The sequence below is a fragment of the Choloepus didactylus genome, chromosome 11 (assembly GCF_015220235.1).
Source record: "Choloepus didactylus isolate mChoDid1 chromosome 11, mChoDid1.pri, whole genome shotgun sequence".
NCBI lineage: Eukaryota > Metazoa > Chordata > Mammalia > Pilosa > Megalonychidae > Choloepus > Choloepus didactylus.
In genome coordinates, this window is record NC_051317.1 from 62,802,428 (window position 1) to 62,820,635 (window position 18,208).

The window sequence follows — 18,208 nt, forward strand, 5'->3', positions numbered from 1 at the left end:
AAAGTAGCAGCAGAAAGCAGTGTCCCTCTTATGCCCAGATTCTAGCGTTTAGAAGACCACAGCACTCTTTCCCCATAAAAGGGAACCCTTAATAGAGAAGTGTGTGAGCATGGGGGCTGTGGAGTAAGACTGCATGTGAATGAATCCCAACTCCAACCTGGGAGCTCTGTGACACTGGACAAATTAACCTCTCTGGACCCTAGTTTCTTATCCCTAAAATAGTGATAATAGTAGTTGGTTCATTTTCTTAACTATAAAATGGGGATAAAACTTACTAGAATGCTTGCTATGTAGTAAGGGCTCAAATAATTTTTCCAGAAATAATGAGCACACTTAGGGGTCAGGAAATAAGCAACACCAGGGGTTGACATTGATGACTGATTAAAATAACAACGTGGAGTTATTTTAAAGGCAGAGATCCTCCAGATGATGCGAGTTGAGTCACCAAGGAGCAGACAAGTTCACGGAAACTTGACTGTTACCTTCCAAAGAGGAACAATCAATTTTTGAGAATTTGGCTAAAAAAATACCCTTGGCTCGTGTATGATGAGATATTAAATCTTATGTTCTGTGGCCTGTGTCGTAAGCATGGAGTGAAGTCAAGGGGAAGTCAGGTGAGTTTTGTAAGTGGCACTGACAACTTTAGGACTGAATTTCTCAATGCACATCATCTCAGTGAGGCTCATGCCAAGGCTTCCTTAATGGAAGCAACAAGTGGTTCTGTGGTGAACAGAGCCACCACCGAGCTGATGGTGAGGACCATGAGCAAAGTAACTCTTGGCAGGGTGGAGAACTTATTCAGATCATGTCACGCTATTGCCAAGACAGGACGTCCCCTCAGAGATTTTATTTGGATGTGCAAGTTGGATGATATGAAGGGCATTGACATTGGCCCAGTATTCAGATCTAACAAATCAGCTAGGACATTTGCATATTTTATCACTGAAGTGGAACAGAGAAATCTAAGGGAGAAACTAGAGAAATGTAAATTTTTCTCTGTCGTAAGTGATGGAGTCACAGACAACTCAATCAAGGAAGCCGAGCTTGTCTATGTGCAGTTTGCACATGCAGGAAAAGTGCACTGTCAAATTGTTGGGGTACAGACAGTAGAAAAGAAGGATCCTCTGGCAATTAAAAATGCCATTGAGAGAACTCTAGAGATAAATCTTCAACTTAGCCTGTCGAGCCATGACTGGGCCAAGAAACTGGTGGGTTTTGGGAGTGATGGTGCCCCTGCCATGGAGGGTGAGAACAATGGGGTGGCCCTGCTTTTAAGAGAAATCCAGCCTTGTCTGCAGACTGTACATTGCTTTGCACATCGCCTCGAACTATCTTATAAGGCAGTGTTCCAGAGCAGTCCCCTGTACAATGCTGTCAAAGACCTTCTTCACGACATTTATCACTTCTACCACAAGTTTCCTCTTCATAAGAGTTCCCTGATAGCAGCTTTCAAAGACCTTCACCTTCGACCTGTGATGCCTTCTCAAGTTAATGGGAGGAGGTGGCTTCATGGATTACAGGCAGCTCTCCAGAACTTTCTTAAGGGATATCCCGCCATTGTCCAGCAACTGCACTTGGTAAGTAATTTTAAAATTCTATATTATTTTACTTTTTTTCAAAATAACAAATACTTTTCTTAAGCTCTTTGAAATAACTTGGAGAAAGGCAAACCTTATTTTATCCCCAAACTGTGTTACAGGCAGGTGAAGGCAGAAGTGACACCAGTCAACAGAAAGCCAAAAGACTTCTGGAGTTCCTTCTCCAAGCCGACATTGTTAAATTTTCCCATTTCTTGGTGGATGTCATTAATGTCCTTAGCATTCTATCCCGTGTCAATCAGAACAGAAATTCCTCAATTGCTGACATATTTGCCACCTTAGAGTCAACGTTGGAAATGCTCAGAATATACCAAACAAGGTGAGGGGCTGGGAATGATCTGAGGGTTTGTCAAATCAGTTTGACTTAAGAAATTATTCTCCAGGTGCTTTTTCATGTAATTTTTTTTTTTGTGGGGGGGTATTTTTTTCCCCAGACCGGGGCCACAAGAACGCACGGTGAATACAGTCACTCACTTTCATGGTAACTGCCTCAGTGGAAACGGAAACATTTCTGTCACGAGAAACACAGTATTAACACATCTTATCAAGAAACTGCAAGGCTGTTTCAGAGATGCCAGCCAAGATGTGGTGAGGGCAACCATGATTGGAAGCTTTAAATTGTGGCCTGGAAAGATAAATCAAGGTAACCTATATGTGCTGACCCTGAACCTGTTGTTCTTTGATTTTTTTGTGTGAGTTTCTTTGATACATGTGATTGTTTTTTCTTTTACATCTTGATTTTAGAATTTGGAGAAAAGGAGGTATCCATCCTGATTGCACATTATGAATCCATACTGGAAGCTGCCAATGTGAAAATCGATCAAGTGGATACTGAATGGAGCATGTTGAAATTGGAGATTTATGCCAGGTTAGAAAGACAGCAAGCTGAGTATACTAGTTGATATATGTAAATATCTGGGTATAACTTGGGAGTCTCCTAATATTTTGCATTTTTCATTCTCCCTTCTAGATTTCAGAACATTCGCAAATTGACTTGGGATTTTGTGAATTCTGTTTACTTACACAAGTATCCAAATATCCTGACACTAGTAGACCTTGTGCTGACCCTCCCTGCAAGTTCAGCTGAAGCAGAACGTGGCTTTAGTCAGATGAACCGCAGCAAGTCACACATGTGTGTTAAAATCAAGGCTGAAAGTATGACAGATCTCCTGATAATTCAGTTGAATTCTCCAGATATTAATAGCTTTGGCCCCAGGAAAGCTATCCATTTATGGAATACAAGAACACCATCTTCCACTGGCGATACAAGATCCAATTCAGATTGCTCACCCGACTCAGAAGGCTATTATGAAAGTGATTAGCAATGTGAAAAATCCTGACTCTTTCACTGAAAATATTTTTAAAAAACTTGAAATATGAAAGTAAAATAGTAACCAGCCTTCGACAAACAGAAAAGACACTTGGCATCTTCCAAACATACAAAGGAAAATAAAAATCCAGAGATTGGTTTTTCTGTAACTTTCTAACTCTACTTCTGTATCCACACATTCTTTCTCATTCTTTGGGTGGAGATGTGGGCTCCTATTCGAGGTGTTATTTTCATGTCATCTTTGAGAGTTATTGCTAAGGATGACCAGACTGCGAATCTGGGTTTACTTGGGCCTGGCATGCAATAGCCTGTTTTTCCTGGTTAATTCTAAATGACAGTTACATTACACAGCTAATTTAGGGTCCAACTGAAAAAGAGCTTCTTGTGTATCCATGACAAAATTTATAAGCACGTCTGTTTGTATTGCTTCATTATATATGGAAATCATGTCACTGCATGTGTTGGCCGTTTAAGTAATATGGTCACGAATATTAAAATTGTCTTCAAATTTTACACAAGGATCCTCAGACTAACAATACCCCTGTAAACTGGAAGTTTATTTTACAGTACTTTGTCTTCTACCATAGCCACAGAGACAGTGGAAACATGTTGCCCACTCATCAGAATTTTTAAATACTTTGAGCATCTTCATGGTTCCAAAAGATTTTATTTGTGGTTTTAGCTTCAGAAACATGAATGATTTATTTCTAATTTATCTGGAAACCAATACGGTATCATATAAAATGTGTTGAAAATTATACTACATGGGAAAATGTTCTCATCTCTGTAAGTCTGGATCCTAAGATCAAAAAGGATAGAGAATTTGTTTCTGAACAACCTGTTGGATGACCAATCATATCAAAGAAAGAAAGGTGCTGTTCACCTTCCAAATCTCAAAATTATAGATGTGATATGAACCACTGAAATGGTAACAGGATTATTGGACTTTCCTAAAAGTTAGAGGAAATGATAAAGTTCATGCGAAATCTTTTAAATGCTAAAAACTTAGATGTAAAAAAAGGAAAAAAAAATGAGATTCTGCATCTATTTTTCGCTCTTCTTATTCCTAAACAAAGACGAGCAGCTGTGTACTTTGGACCTGAAAGATACCTGAATACATATAGGACCCCCTCCTGGCCCCAGCAGGTATCTCTGTTACTTGGAATTAGCCAGACATTGTTTTTTTTTTTTTTTTTTTAGCAGATTGATTTATTTTGTTTTCCTTTTCCTTTTGTAATGCATGTGCATGCAATTTGACATGAGAAATAGACAACAATAGACCTGTCTTTTGGGTAGGGTAAAGTAAGGTAGTGGACAAGAGCAAGTATTTAAAAGGTTAGTGATCTTTTACAGTATACTTGGGATTATTTTGAACTGGTTGAATGATTAATTTAGCATTCAATCCAGTAATTTAACAATTCAAATATCCCTATGTTTACAAAGCAAATATATTCTGATCTAAAGGGCAAGATAAGGATAAATGTGTGTTACCTTGATCAGTGGTGATTTGCATTCATTTGAAATTCCTGTATCTTATATTTCCCCAAATTTTTTACTCTTGCATCTTACAGCATACATGAAATTTATTTTGAACAAAAGATCAAAGGAGACTCCAAACTAAAATATAAGGTCTCAGTATTTTTCCTAATCTGGAGTGAATTATTACTAGGCCAAAAAGACACTTTCACTTAACTGAGAAACGATAGTGGGGGACTATCAGGAAATTATTATTTGGGGGTTTTCAAAATGTCTTCCCTTTGTCTAAAGGTTACATTTTTAAATTATATGAACAAATGCTCATTTCTTCTACTTTAGCAAATTAAAAAAAAAAAAAACCCTGTCACGTAAAATAAATAACAAAATATCTTTCATCGTGTTACTAGGCTTAATAGGAAATAAAGCATTTACTGACATTCTGCTTGACTTGGTGACCCTGAACCTTGGAACAAACATCTTGCCTAGTAACTGGATGCACCTCACCCTACCTGACGTAAGCTTCCATTTTGTTTTAAGCCCTGTCATTATTTGGGTTTCAAAGCTTTGAGCATTCTTCTTATTTGATCAATGAATAAATTGTTCTAAAATAACCAGTAATTGCACAAAATCTGACCTTTAGTGAGCATATTAGTTTCCTGGGGCTGCCATAACAAATTACCACAAATTAGGTGGCTTAACAGCAGAAATTTATTCTCTCACAGATCTGGAGGCTGGAAGCCTGAAAACAAGGTGTTAGCAGGGTCACGCTCCCGCTGAAGGGTCTAGAAAAGAATCCTTCCTTGCCTCTTTCAGCTTTTGTTGGTTGCCAACAATCCTTGGCATTCCTTGGCTTGTAGATGCCTCACTCCACTCTCTGCCTCTGTCATCACATGGTGTTCTCTCTGTGGGTTTGTGTGTGTGTATGTGTCTGTGTGTCTGTGCATCTGTGTCTGTTTTTTTTTTCCTTCTTATAAAGACACCAGACGTTGGATTTAGGACCCACCCTAATCCATTATCACCTCATCTTAAATTAACTAATTACCTCTGCAAAGACCCTATTTCCAAATAAGGTCACATTCTAAGGTTCCAGGTGGGCATGAATTTGGGGGGTACACTATTCAACCCAGTATAGTAGGCAATCCACAAAACTTGAGTGAATGATTGAATTGATTGAACTGCAAATGAAGTTACACAGTACGTACATGCGCATTCTTTGAAGAATGATGCCACTGACAGCCAATGAAACATTATCGAAACCAGGAGGCTCAGTCAGTGAGTTTGTTTCTACTACTACCAGATGGAATGATCCTAATTAGTAATAAGAGTTAATTCTGATTGTTCTTTCTTTTCATCATGATGTGTGACTTGAGAACATATCAGAAAACCCAGTGGTGAAAAATTATTTCCCCTATGTGCTGTAGAGCTCTTGCACTGCTAACACCTATTATCTTTGTCCCTCTTCGGTTAAAAAGATACAAAGAATGGAGTCACCTGTGTAAATCGGTTGTGTCATAGTAAGCAAAAACCACAAATTTCAAGGAAACAAAAAAACACTTTCTACGATCCGTGTGGATTGGTTGGCAGAACCTATGATCACAGAAGTCTGAACTGGCTCCGTTCACCAATATAAAATTATTTTTCCTTCATATGAAACTCTTATTATGAAAATCTGAGCAAAGACAGCTTCAAGAGAGTCATATTCTAATGACATTTCCTGTTTTCTTCTAGTTACAGGAGTTGACATCTTTATTAATAATAAATTCAGAATTCGTGGACTGGCGGAAATTCCTGTTAGTAACCTCAGGGCCTTGGCCCATGCCCCTGGAAGAGGAGCTCCTAGAGACCCTGCAGAGGTTCAAGGATGTGGACGAAGAGCAACTGGGCACAGTCACTCTTGAGCAGTATATGCAGGTTGATATGAGTATGTGGTGGCACAAATAACAGCAGAGTACTTTTGACCTAAGAAGTGTACTTACTGATGTGCCATCACCAGCCAGTGTTCTGCCACCCAACTGCTCATGTCTTGGCACCCAGAGGCAGCCCAGGCAGTGGCACAGCCCTAGGCAGAAGTCTGACTTCTGCACCCAGGAACAGGATCTGAAAATGTCAGAACTGCTCCTCTCTGGGTTCTGGGAGAACTAAGCATTCTGAAGAAGCCATATTAACTGTATGGTCCTTCTTCTAAACTCCTAGCCAGTGATTCCTTAACATGGTTGTGCATTGGAATTAGAATTACCTGGAGAGCTTTTAAAAATACCAGTATCCAGGCCTCAACACAGATAAATTTAATCAGAATCTCTGGGAGTAGCAAAACAATGATAAAGAATGCAGGGAAATGAGCAGGTTCTTTCTTTGGATGAGGGGTGGTAAATAATGAGACCATTCCTGACAAGTTGAGTTTGAAATGCCTATGGGAAATGCAGGTGCAGACAGAAACGACCAATTTGATGTGGCAGCTGCAGAAGGGATATTAAGTCACTGTCTTGTAGGGGGTAGTTGAATTTATGAATGGAAGAGATCACCCAGGAAAGTGTATAAAGTGGTGGGTAATCCACTAACATAAGAACTAGTCAATGGATCTGGCAGGCTCCTTTACCAGAGCAATTTTGGTGGAATAATGGGTACAGAAGCCAGACTGCGGAGGGTTAAGAAAATTAATAGATCATTAAGAACCGAACACAAGAAATGTCAACACATTTTTTAGAAGTTTGAGTAAGAAAAGATTGAGGATGAAATCCCATAACCAAGAGGGGCCTGAATTAATTATTTTGCCTTTACTAATTGAATTGATTATATTGCTCACCATTCGTGTTGGTGTGTAGACACAAAAGATGGAAACTTTGACAAGGTGCTATTTTTAAAACAGGATGATACTCTATAGGTACCTATATCCCACATGTATTTCACATTTAGGGATACTAAGCACTTCCTGTTTCTCTTTTCTTCCACAGTTAATCAGTGAAGTGCTTTTAAACAGCCTTGAGGTTTCCATGCTAATATGTTTGAGCCAGAGGAAATGTCACTTAAACTGAGGAGGTTCTTGTAGGTCTGATCAAGACAGGTTCTTGGCTCATGGGGCGCTGATATATTTATTTCCCATGTAGACCCAATTTATGAATGCTATCATGACATAGACTTAGAATTTGTTCAGGTGATTTTGTTTAAAAACACCAAAAGTGAAACTTAATCCATTTCTGTAGATGGCTTAAGGTTTTAAAAATTTGGCACTTGTGAAATTATCAGTGTTCACTATTTACAGTATGTGGCACAGGATATCAATTTGAACATACTTTTACACAAACAGGAGAAGACCAAATGGTGTTGGCAATTTTTATCAAAGTGCTGAGTCAAAACAAGAAAGTTTCTTTACCAAAGATATGAATTTCTTAGAGAAAGTTGGATGCTGCCTTTAATAGAAACAGAAACACTAAGGTACTATGTTTTGGGGAACAGTTGATTTCTGGGCTCTGCTCTCTCCCTTTACCCACCCAGTCCCCCCTCTTCAGTAGCCCCAGGCCAAAGAGGCATTTGAAGCTACCCACTTGACCATCCCACATACCTTTTTTACAGATTTCCAATGCTTGCCAACTCATTCACACACACAAAAAAGTTATTTAATCAGAAAAGTCGGAAAAGAAACTAGGGGGAAACGTTTATAAGATTCGTTGAAAATGCTGCGTTAGAATAGTAAAATAGTATAACTATTGCTGAAGTGACATTTCTCTGTGACAAAAGGGCTCTCTACTATGTGTTTTTTATTTTTTATCTCTTTTTTTTTTCACTAATTGCAGATTCACCACAGCAACCATTTAAGGTTGATTTTCCCAACTTCTAAAACAGATTAAGGTATTGGGTTTGTGAAATAAGTCCATGAGAGGCAATAAAAGCCTGTTTACCCTTGGTTCCATCCTTGCTGCAGCTGTCACATGCTTCCCTCTGTCGTGTGTTTGTGGATGTTTAGTCACACTAGTGTCAAATTCTTTGTTGTTGAACTATTGACTTGTCTTTGTCCATGACAATGCATTTTCTTTTAGACTTAATGGATCATGTGTTATAGGAACCAAATGGCACAACACTTATTCTCTACAGAAAAGTTAAAAACCCTAAAATTCTTTGGCCATGTTTTTGCAAGAGAGTACAAAAGGCATTTCCTTATTTTAAAGAGAAATCACCTAATAATCCTGTGAAGCAGGATGTGGTTGAACCTCACGTATCAATTTAAACTTCTCCTCTGCAGCTTTACATTCAACAGTTCACACTAACATTTTCATGGACGATTCTCAAAAATACATAAGCTGTTTCCCTATAGGTTGTTTTTTTTTTTCTTTCTAATATAGCCCTCTTATGTGTGAAACACTTGGAAACAGTGTTCTAATTTGTGAAATATCATGTATTTTAGAAAACTAATACACATGAATCCTTAGTTTTAAGAAGCAGGGAAAATTCCTGTGCATTGAGGCAATTAGAAATAGAATTGATAGTTGAGAAATGGGGAGAAGAGCAGGGTTCTTACCTGTTTCCTTTTTTTCTCTTGATTCTTTTAATGTTTCTTCTTTATCACTGGTTTTCAACAATTTGATTATTGTGTCCCTTGGTGTGATTTTCTTCATGTTTCTTCTGATTAGGGTTCATTGAGTTTCTTGGATCTGTGAGTTTGTAGTTTGGAAGATTTTCAGGATGAGTTTTTTAATTATTTTCCTATACCTCCCCTTCTGGGAAGCCAATTACATTTATATTAGAATGCTTTATATTGTCTCCAAGTCACCAATGCTCAGTTCATTTTTTTCAGTCTTTTCTCTCTTGGCTTCATTTTGGATGCTTTCATTACTATGTCTTGAAGTTCACTCTCTTTTCCTCTGCAGAGTCTAATTGCTATTAATATCATGCAGTATATTTTTATTTCAGATATCCCATTTTTCATTTCTAAAAGTTCAATTTAGGCCTTTTTTATATCTTCCATTTCTCTCCTCATATGTTCATGTTTTTCTCTACATCCTGGAATAAATACAATATATTTAGAATAGCTATTTTACTGCCTTTTGAATGCTAATTCTATCATCTGTGTCATTTCTGTGTTTGTTTCTATTGTTTGATTTTTCTCCTGCTTGCAAGTCATTTTACTGGCTTTTTTGCACTTCTGGTAATTTTGTATTGGATGCCAGACATTGTGAACTTTTTATTGTTGGGTGCCGGCTTTTGTTTTATACCTTTAAAGACTGGTAAGCATTACTTTGACATTACCTGGAATCAGTTTGGTCCTTTCAAGGGTTACCTTAAGCTTTGGAGGGGCGGGTCCATGCCAACATTTTGTGTAGGGTTCATTTGGCCCACCATTAAGACAATATCCATCTAGGAACTCTACACAATGCCCTGTGTTTTAGGAGGTCGTTCCACTCTGGCTGGTGGTTACGGAAACTTTCCCAGCCCTTCATGAGTCCCAGGAACCTTTTGGCCTCCTACTTTCCACTGGTTCTTTCTCCAGCTTCTGGTATTTTCCAACCACACATCCACAGATTGGCTCTCAGTCAAGGTTCAAGGGGAGCTCTCTGCAGATCTCTGAGCCCTCCCTATGAAGCTCCCTCCTGTCTGGTAGTCTTCCCCCTCACAGTCTAGCCACCTTGGCCTCTCTTCCTCCAAATCTGTCTCCCTGATTCAGCATGACTGCCAGGCCCTATCTAGATTACCCTCCTAGCACTGCAGCCTGGAAACTGTCTCCAGGAAAACTCTCTGAGAAACTCACTGTCCTGCACTGTGTTGTCTAATGGCTGAAAAATCATTCCATATTTTTTTCCATTTTTCTAGTTGAAGAAGGGAAGGTAAATCTGAACCTTGTTACTCCATCATGGCCAGCAACAGAATTCTCTCTGTTCCTCATGTCCCTCTTCTCCCATCCATTGTGTTACCAGGATGTTACCCTCCACAGATTAGCCACTGGACAATGACTTCCTCCCAGTCAATGCCAAAGTCACTTGCCCTTATGACTGGAGCCCACACTGGAGCCTGTTAGTTCCTTCTGGCTCTTTTCCCTCACAGGTTCCCACATAGGCAGCATTTCCCACTCCAAAACTCCTTTGTTCCAAATGAAAGAAAACCCAGTCCTCACCTCTTGGGGCTGCATTCTCATACCAGCTACCCAACTCCTTTCCAGTCTTCTTCCACAGCACACGCAATCCTTGGCTAGAATGGAAGGAAGGCACAGAGCATAGGCAAGCCAATGGCTCTTGGCAGTAGGCAGGGCTGAGGGGAGGTTCTCACTCTGGAGGGCAGTAAGGGGAGCAAGGTATAGGGGAAAATGCTTATGTATATAAAGTGCTTGCCATGAATAAAAAATAAGCTTGGCAAGACATGTTCCTTATGCACAAACATCTTTTAACTCCAACATTATGTGTTCAACAGCAGAGATAATGACAACACCCAAAAGAGTGAACTAAATGCCAAATGTGTGGTACAAACAAGAGGTAAAACTGGCATTCAGCAGAGAGATCAGGGAGGGCCTCACTGAGAAGGAGTGAACTGAGCCATATCTGGAAGAATGTGTAGGCTTACCCTAGGTGGAAAGGAGGATGGAGGGCATCTCAAATTGGACGGATAGTATGAGCAAATAAGGGAGAGTAGGAAATGGTTCTGGGCAGGGAATGATATGGCAACGTTAAAAGTTTTGAGAAGATTGAAACGGTTGCATGGTTCAAGCCGAAACAAATAAGAAGGAAACAAAACAGCTCTGTGGTTACTGGAATAGCCCAGGATGGAGGTAATAAAGCTCTGTGCTAGGTGGGTAGCAGTGGGAGTGGAAGGCAGGGAGAGATGAGAGAAACATTGCCAAATCAGAATCTAAGGGATTTGGTAACTGGTGTAAATATGGGCTTAGAGATAAGGATGTCATGAAAAAGAGGCCACTGCAATCTTGGGTCAGACAGTCAGTCATTCAACAAAGATTTTCTAATACCAGCAACATGCACCTTACTATGCTAGGCTCTGAGATAGCAATAAGAGGGCATGGGGAATGTTGACTATTGTTATGGAAGCACAGACCCCTCCAAAATACTGGTATGTAGTCATAATCCAAGGCAGTGATCTCCAAGTTACATCGTATGCTCCAACAGTTAAAACATAGCTAACACCCCCAATATGTAGATTTTCTTTTATAAATTATGTATGTATTCTTCTGCATTAATACCTTATATACAATGTACAATATATGAAAATTTTAAAATATGTTAAAAATGGGATAAAAATAAATGTAAATGGAAGTTCTAATATTATCTTCTGCACCCTCATGGTTTATTTGCCCTTCTTTGGGGACCACTGCTCCAGATAACTGAACAAGGTTGGTTCAACTTCAGCAGCTTTTTGAGGAATCTACATTTCAGCTCAATATTTTAACTATTTTCATTTTTATTTTTTGTGTAGGCTGGTCTGTGGTTTACAGGAGATGAAGATATAAAAATTCCAGAAAATCCTCTTGAACCCCTGCCATTTAATAGGCAGGAGCATCTTCTAGAGGTAATTTCTGAGACCTTTAAAAAATTTAGTATTATAACATTCCTGATCATTTTCTGTGTCATTTCTTCTACTTACGTAATTTGTTTTGGAATCCCCGAATTCTTTTGCTGAATCCCCAAAGTGAAGACTTAATACTAAGGAGGCAGCATAGAGAAGCTTTGGGTGAGGAGGCAGAGGCTAAAATCTTAGAGTGCCACTGTTGGCTGTCCATGTGAACTTGGACAATTTCCACAACCTCTCTGGGTTCCACTTTTCCCATCTTTCAAAGAAGCTTGTTTGTGACTCAACACATTTTCTCTAAGGTCTTTATAATTCTAAAATATTAGGATAAGATTTGCCATTCTACCAATGTATATTTTTGTCTGTTTCTCTTTGATTTTGACTAACCTTTGACAAACTTATTGCCCATGGCCCATCAGCACTTGCTGCTCAATATTATTATTATCAATAATGATATTATCATAGCCTCTATCCCTGAGGCCTAAATGAACAGCATGACCTTAAAATCTGAAAACAACTGTGAGTTCAATGTGAATATTTAAAACATAAAAATGTATCTAGCACAGCCAAATTCAGTAAGACATGAGAAAAATTGAATGGTAGATTTAGACATCATAACCAAAGATGTATAATAATGTATCAATTGTTCATTTTCCAGCCAGCCATTAGTTCAAAATTGTGGTATGAAATTGAACATGGCTCCAGTTGTAACCTTAAAGAGAGCAACTCCCTGCAACTGGGCATATATTTTTTGAGCTCAATGCTAGCAGGTGAGAAGGGTAGGAGAAAGGAAGCAGGGAGTTATCAAGAAAAGTTGAGGTTGGCAGTGGTGGTGGCTTTTTTTTTGTTTAAGTGAAACTGGAAAACTGAAATAAATTCTCAAGTAAAGCTTTTGGAAGACCGTCTCTGTATGATCTTGTGAACAAATCTTCCAACAACATAAACAGTTCTTCATTACTTGGAAGAAACTTGGCATCGTATGATGCCGAGTGAAAAGCACCTTCCTTAGCAGCCAAAAGTTTTCAGAAATGTCCATCAAAGGCAAGGCCTTTTAGCTGCTCACCTGACCGCTAAAACCAGAAGACAGACTGTGCTGGTAAACCCTGAAGACCAGGATTAAAAAAGGGCCTTTTGTTACAGGAGTAAGGGGTGGCTCCCACCTGCTGTTTCCGGAGCTGCTGGGAAATGAGGTGGAAGGAAAGGAACAAAGCTAAAAGCAGAGGCAGGACTGTGGAGCCTGAGAAAGAAGTGTGCTTAGGAGGCAAAGATTGGCTAACAGGTGTGTGTGCATGTGCGCGTGTGTGATCCCCAAAGGACAGAAAAGAAGTGGTGTTCTCCATCCCCTCATTGCCTCAGGGGCTGGCTGCTCAGCAGTACATAAATTTCAATACTCTTAAACTGGGATTAAAAGCACAGCCTTTGCCTCCTGGTTCCACAGCTTACAAGCTGTGAGATCTTGACAGTCACCTGGTGGGGTTGTTGTGACAAGGAGTTCATGTTAGCACTTTTAGAACAGCGATTGACACATGGTAAGCCCTATGTAAGTGTTAACAGATGCTAACCACATTAGCAAAACTTGATTAAACAATGATTAATGATTAACATGCTAAAAAAAGGTGTGCAGAGAGAAAATATAAAACAAATTTTTTTTGCCATTATTGGGATGAGAAAGACCAAATCAGGAAAACACAATACCTGTGAAAAGAGAGCTCTGCAACCAGTTCTGCCCCACCTGGGAAAGGTCCTTCGTCTCCCAGAGCCTCCATCTGCTCCTGAAGTGGGGGCTGGGCTACAGTGTAGGGTCCCCTACCACCACCAACTTCCCTGCTTTGTCACCTGTGTTCTCTGTGATCCAGATCCTGCCTCTGAGCCATGCCTTTCATGGGCCCTTGAAGGCAGGCCAAGACTGCTGCCCTTGAACTTAAATGACTTCAGGGTTCCAGGCATTAGATGAAAAGTTCAGCTGCACCCAAAAAAGGAACCCTGGGAAATCTCTGTGTTGCAATCACATCATTGTCCCCTGACAGTGACGATGCACTTCCTTTTGACTGATGAAGATCAGCAGGCTGTGTCCTGGCTTCCCAGTTTTCTACTCATTCAGCACCAAGAGCAACTTTCCCAGTGTGTAAAAAGCCTAAGAGGTTTTTTCCCTGAACAAAAGATGGTTTTACTTTAACTATATCGTATTCATAGATGTTGTCTTCATCTCTTCTCCACAGTTTTTGTCCAGGTGAAAGCAAGGAGATTCTTCCATTCCCTCAGGCTGCTTTGTGTTTGTTTAAATACTATCTATCTATTTGCTATTGAATCACAAATATCTATTTCCACCCTGGACTTCTCTTCCACATTCTAAGTTCCTAAATGCAATTGCCTATTTGACTTCTCCACTTGAATTATCTAGTAGACATCTGAAACTGCCCATGTCCAAAACTGGGCACTGATCTCCCCTTCTGCCCACTTCACCTCTCTTTACCTAAAGCCCTCTCCATCTCGGTCAGTAGCAACTCCATTCTCTCTAGTTGCTCAGGCCAAAACCCTGGGAGTCATTTCCAATTCTTCTCTTTTTTTCCAAATCCCACATCCAGGAAATCCTGTTAGTCCTAACTTCAAAATATGTCCAGGATCAAGCTGCTACTCACCAGCCCAGTTGCTATCACATTGAACAAGCCACAATCAGCTTCACCTGGATTACTGCTTGTCTTGCTCAAACCACAAGTCAGATCATGTTGGCCTCTGCTAAAGCCCTCCCATGACTCTGCATTTTACTCAGAGGAAAAGCCAACGACCCGAAGTGGTCAGGCCAGCCTTGCTGTTCCTGACTGTTACCTCTCTCACCTCATCTCCTGTCATTTTCCCCCTTGCTGATTCTGCTTCAGCCACACTGGCCTCTTCATTGTTGGTGGAACATGGAAGGCAAGCACTCACCATCGGAGTTTTGTGTCCGCAGCTCCCTTTCCCTATGATGCTCTTACCCCAGATATCCTACATGGCTAACTCCCTGGTCTCCATCAAGTCTTTGTTCAGATTTCACATTCTCAATACTGAAATCTGACCCCCTTCCCTTTATTCCCAATGCCCTGTCCTTGACCTATTTTTTTTGTTTGTTTCCATAATCACTATATAGTTCACCTACTTACTGCATTCGTTCTTGAAGTAATTTTTTATTAGATTAATTGTGATTTTACAGAAAAATCACACAAAAAATAGAGTATCCATATATGCACACACACATACACAGAGTTTTCCCTGTTACTAAAACTTTCCATTAGTGTAGTATCTTTGTTACATTTGATGAAATAATATTATAATTATACTATCAGCTATAGTCCATAGTTTTGAGTTCAATCTGTGTTGTAAGGTCCTATATACAAACTTTTTATTCTAGTAACATATATACAAACCTAAAATTTTTATTCTAGTAACATATATATAAACCTAAAATTTCCCCTTTTAACTACATTCAAATATGTAATTCAGCAGTGTCAATTATATTCACAATTTTGTGCTACTATCACCTCTATCCATTACCAAAACTTTTCCATCATCCCAAACAGAAACTGTTTATCAATTAAGCATTAATTCCCCATACACTACCACCATCACAGCCCCTGGTAACCCATATTCTAATTCCTGATTCTATAAATTTGCTTATTCTAATATTTCATATCAGTGAGATCATACAATATTTGTCTCTTTTGTCTGGATTATTTCACTCAGCGGATCTTCAAGGTTCATCCATGGTGTCACCTGTATCAGAACTTCATCCTTTTTATAGCTGAATAATATCCCATTGTATGTATATACCACATTTTGTTCATCCATTCTTTTGTTGGAAGGACGCTTGGGTTGCTTCCATCTTTGGCAATTATGATTAATGCAGCTATGAACATCAGTGTGCAAATGTCTCAGTTCCTGCTTTCAATTCTTTTTGGTATAGAACTAGAAATGGAATGGATAGATCATATGGTAATTCTATACTGTGCTTAATTTTTTGAGGAACCACTAAACTTTTTCCACAGCAGCTGCACCATTTTACATTCCCACCAATGATAAATGAGTGTTTCTGTTTCTCCATATCCTCTTCAATAATTATTTTCTCTTTTTTAAATAGAAACCATTCTAATGGGTGTGAAATAGTATCTTGTGGTGTTGATTTGATTTCTCTAATGACTAATGATTTTGAGCATCTTTTAATATGCTTATTGTCCATTTGTATATCTTCTTCGAAGAAATATCTATTTAAGTCTTTTACCCACTTTTTAACTGGGTTGTATGCCTTTTTTGCTGTTGAGTTGTAGAATTTCTTTATATATTCTGGATATGAAACCACCTTATCAGATATGTGGTTTCAAAATACATTCTCCCGTTCTGTAGGGATGATTTTTAGTTTGTTTGTTCTTTTTTCTTTTTTAATACTTTCATGACTTTTTACTTTGATGCACAGCTTTTAATTTGATGAAACCCCATTTATTTTTTCCTTTTGCTGTTCATGCTTTTGGTATAAAGTGTAAGAAATCGTTGCTTAACACAAGGTCCTAAAGATGCCTCCCAATGTTTTCTTCTATGAGTTTTGTACTTCTGGTTCTTGTATGTAGGTCTTTGATCCATTTTAAGTTATTTTTTGTATATGGTGTGCAGTAGGACTCAACTTTTTTTTTTTTTTTTTGCATAAGGATATTCATTTATCCTAGCACCATTTGTTGAAGGGACTGTTCTTTTCCCATTGACTGGACTTGACTTACCTGTGAATGAGCAATTAGCCACAGATATGATGGTTTACTTCTGAATGCTCAGTTGAACGCCATTGGTTTATATGTCTGTCCTTGTGCCAGTACCATGCTGTTTAGAATGCAGTAGCTTTCTAACAAGTTTTTAAATTGGGAAGTCTCCAAATGTCTTCTTCCATTTCAAGATGGTTTTGGCTATTCAGGGCCCCTTACCCACCCATATAAATTTGATGATTGGCTTTTTCATTTCTGCAAAGAAAGCTTTTGGAATTTTGATTGGGATTGCATTGAATTTGTAGATTGCTTTGGTTAGAAATGACATCTTAGCAATATTTGGTCTTTAATCCATGAACCCAGAATGACCTTCTGTTTATTTAAGTCTTCTTTGATTTCTTTTAGCATTATTTTATAGTTTTCTGTGTACAAGTCCTCTACATACTTCATTAAATTGATTCCTAGATATTTGATTCTTTTTATTGCTCTTGTAAATGGAATTTTTTTTACTTGATTTCCTTTTCAGATTGTTTAGTATTAGAGTTTAGAAAAAGCAGTGATTTTTGTGTGTTGATCTTTTATTCTGCCCTTTGCTGAATTCATTTATTAGCTTTAGTAGCTTTGTTGTGAATTTTTCAGGAGTTTCTATATGTAGGGTCATGTCATCTGCAAATAGTGAAATTTTTACTTCTTCCTTTCCAATGTGGATGCCCCTTATTCCTTTTTTCTGCACAATTGCTCTAGATAGAACTTCCAGCACAATGTTGAATAACAGTAGTGATAGTGGGCATCTTTGTCTTGTTCCTGGTCTTAGAGGGAAAGCTTTCAATGTTTCACCAAGGAGTATGATGTTAGCTGTGGGTTTTCATATATACCTTTTATCATTTTGAGGAAGTTTCCTTCTATTCCTAGTTTTCTAAGAATTTTTATAAAGAAGTGGTACTGTATTCTGTTAGGCAATACCCCACCCCCGCCCTTAGAAATTCAGCACATCTGATATGAGCCACCACTCCCTGCCCTAGGAACTCTGCACATCAGCAATGAGCCACCACCCCTCACCCTCAGGAATTCTGCAAGTTTGTGATAACATCTAAAAATTTAAATTCTCCCACTTTCCAGTCTCCTCTCATCAAGCTCCTACTCTCAAACCAGCCAGTGGAAACTTACCAGCTATCCCCATTCCCCAAAGTAGCCACTGAGAAACTGCCAACCTAGACCAGCCAGCACCCCCATCCCTGGACAGTGAACTTCCTGCCAACTATCCCATATAAATCTTACTGTTCCCTTTGCTCGGGGCTGTCGCCATCTCAGGCTTCAGCCCGCCTGCGCACGGCCGGAAAATAAAGCTCCTTTAATCAAGTTTTCGTCTCTTTTCTTCCTGTTCAAAAAACTTAATACTGTCAAATGCCCTTTCTGCATTGTTTGAGATGGTCGTGTGTTTTTTCCTTCATTCTATTAATGTGGCATACTACATTGAACCACATAAGAAAAACCCCACTTGATCATGCTGTGTAATTCTTTAAATATGCTGTTGGATTCCGTTTGCTAGTATTTTGTTAAGGATCTTTGCATCTGTATTC

General features: G+C 39.0%; 1 protein-coding gene across 10 annotated transcripts in view; it reads left to right on the plus strand.

The window, feature by feature from the left end:
- SPEF2 (sperm flagellar 2) overlaps window positions 1–18,208 on the plus strand; it is a 246,864-nt gene that overhangs the window by 197,467 nt on the left and 31,189 nt on the right. For 8 of the 10 annotated variants that reach the window (XM_037799097.1, XM_037799104.1, XM_037799096.1 and 5 more), the window contains 3 exons: window positions 4,812–4,918; window positions 6,133–6,315; window positions 11,815–11,907. In XM_037799097.1, coding sequence (XP_037655025.1) covers window positions 4,812–4,918; window positions 6,133–6,315; window positions 11,815–11,907 — 383 coding nt within the window. Of the gene's footprint in view, window positions 1–4,811; window positions 4,919–6,132; window positions 6,326–11,814; window positions 11,908–18,208 lie in introns of all 10 variants that reach the window. The other 2 variants (XR_005210938.1, XM_037799100.1) reach the window with 2 other exon arrangements.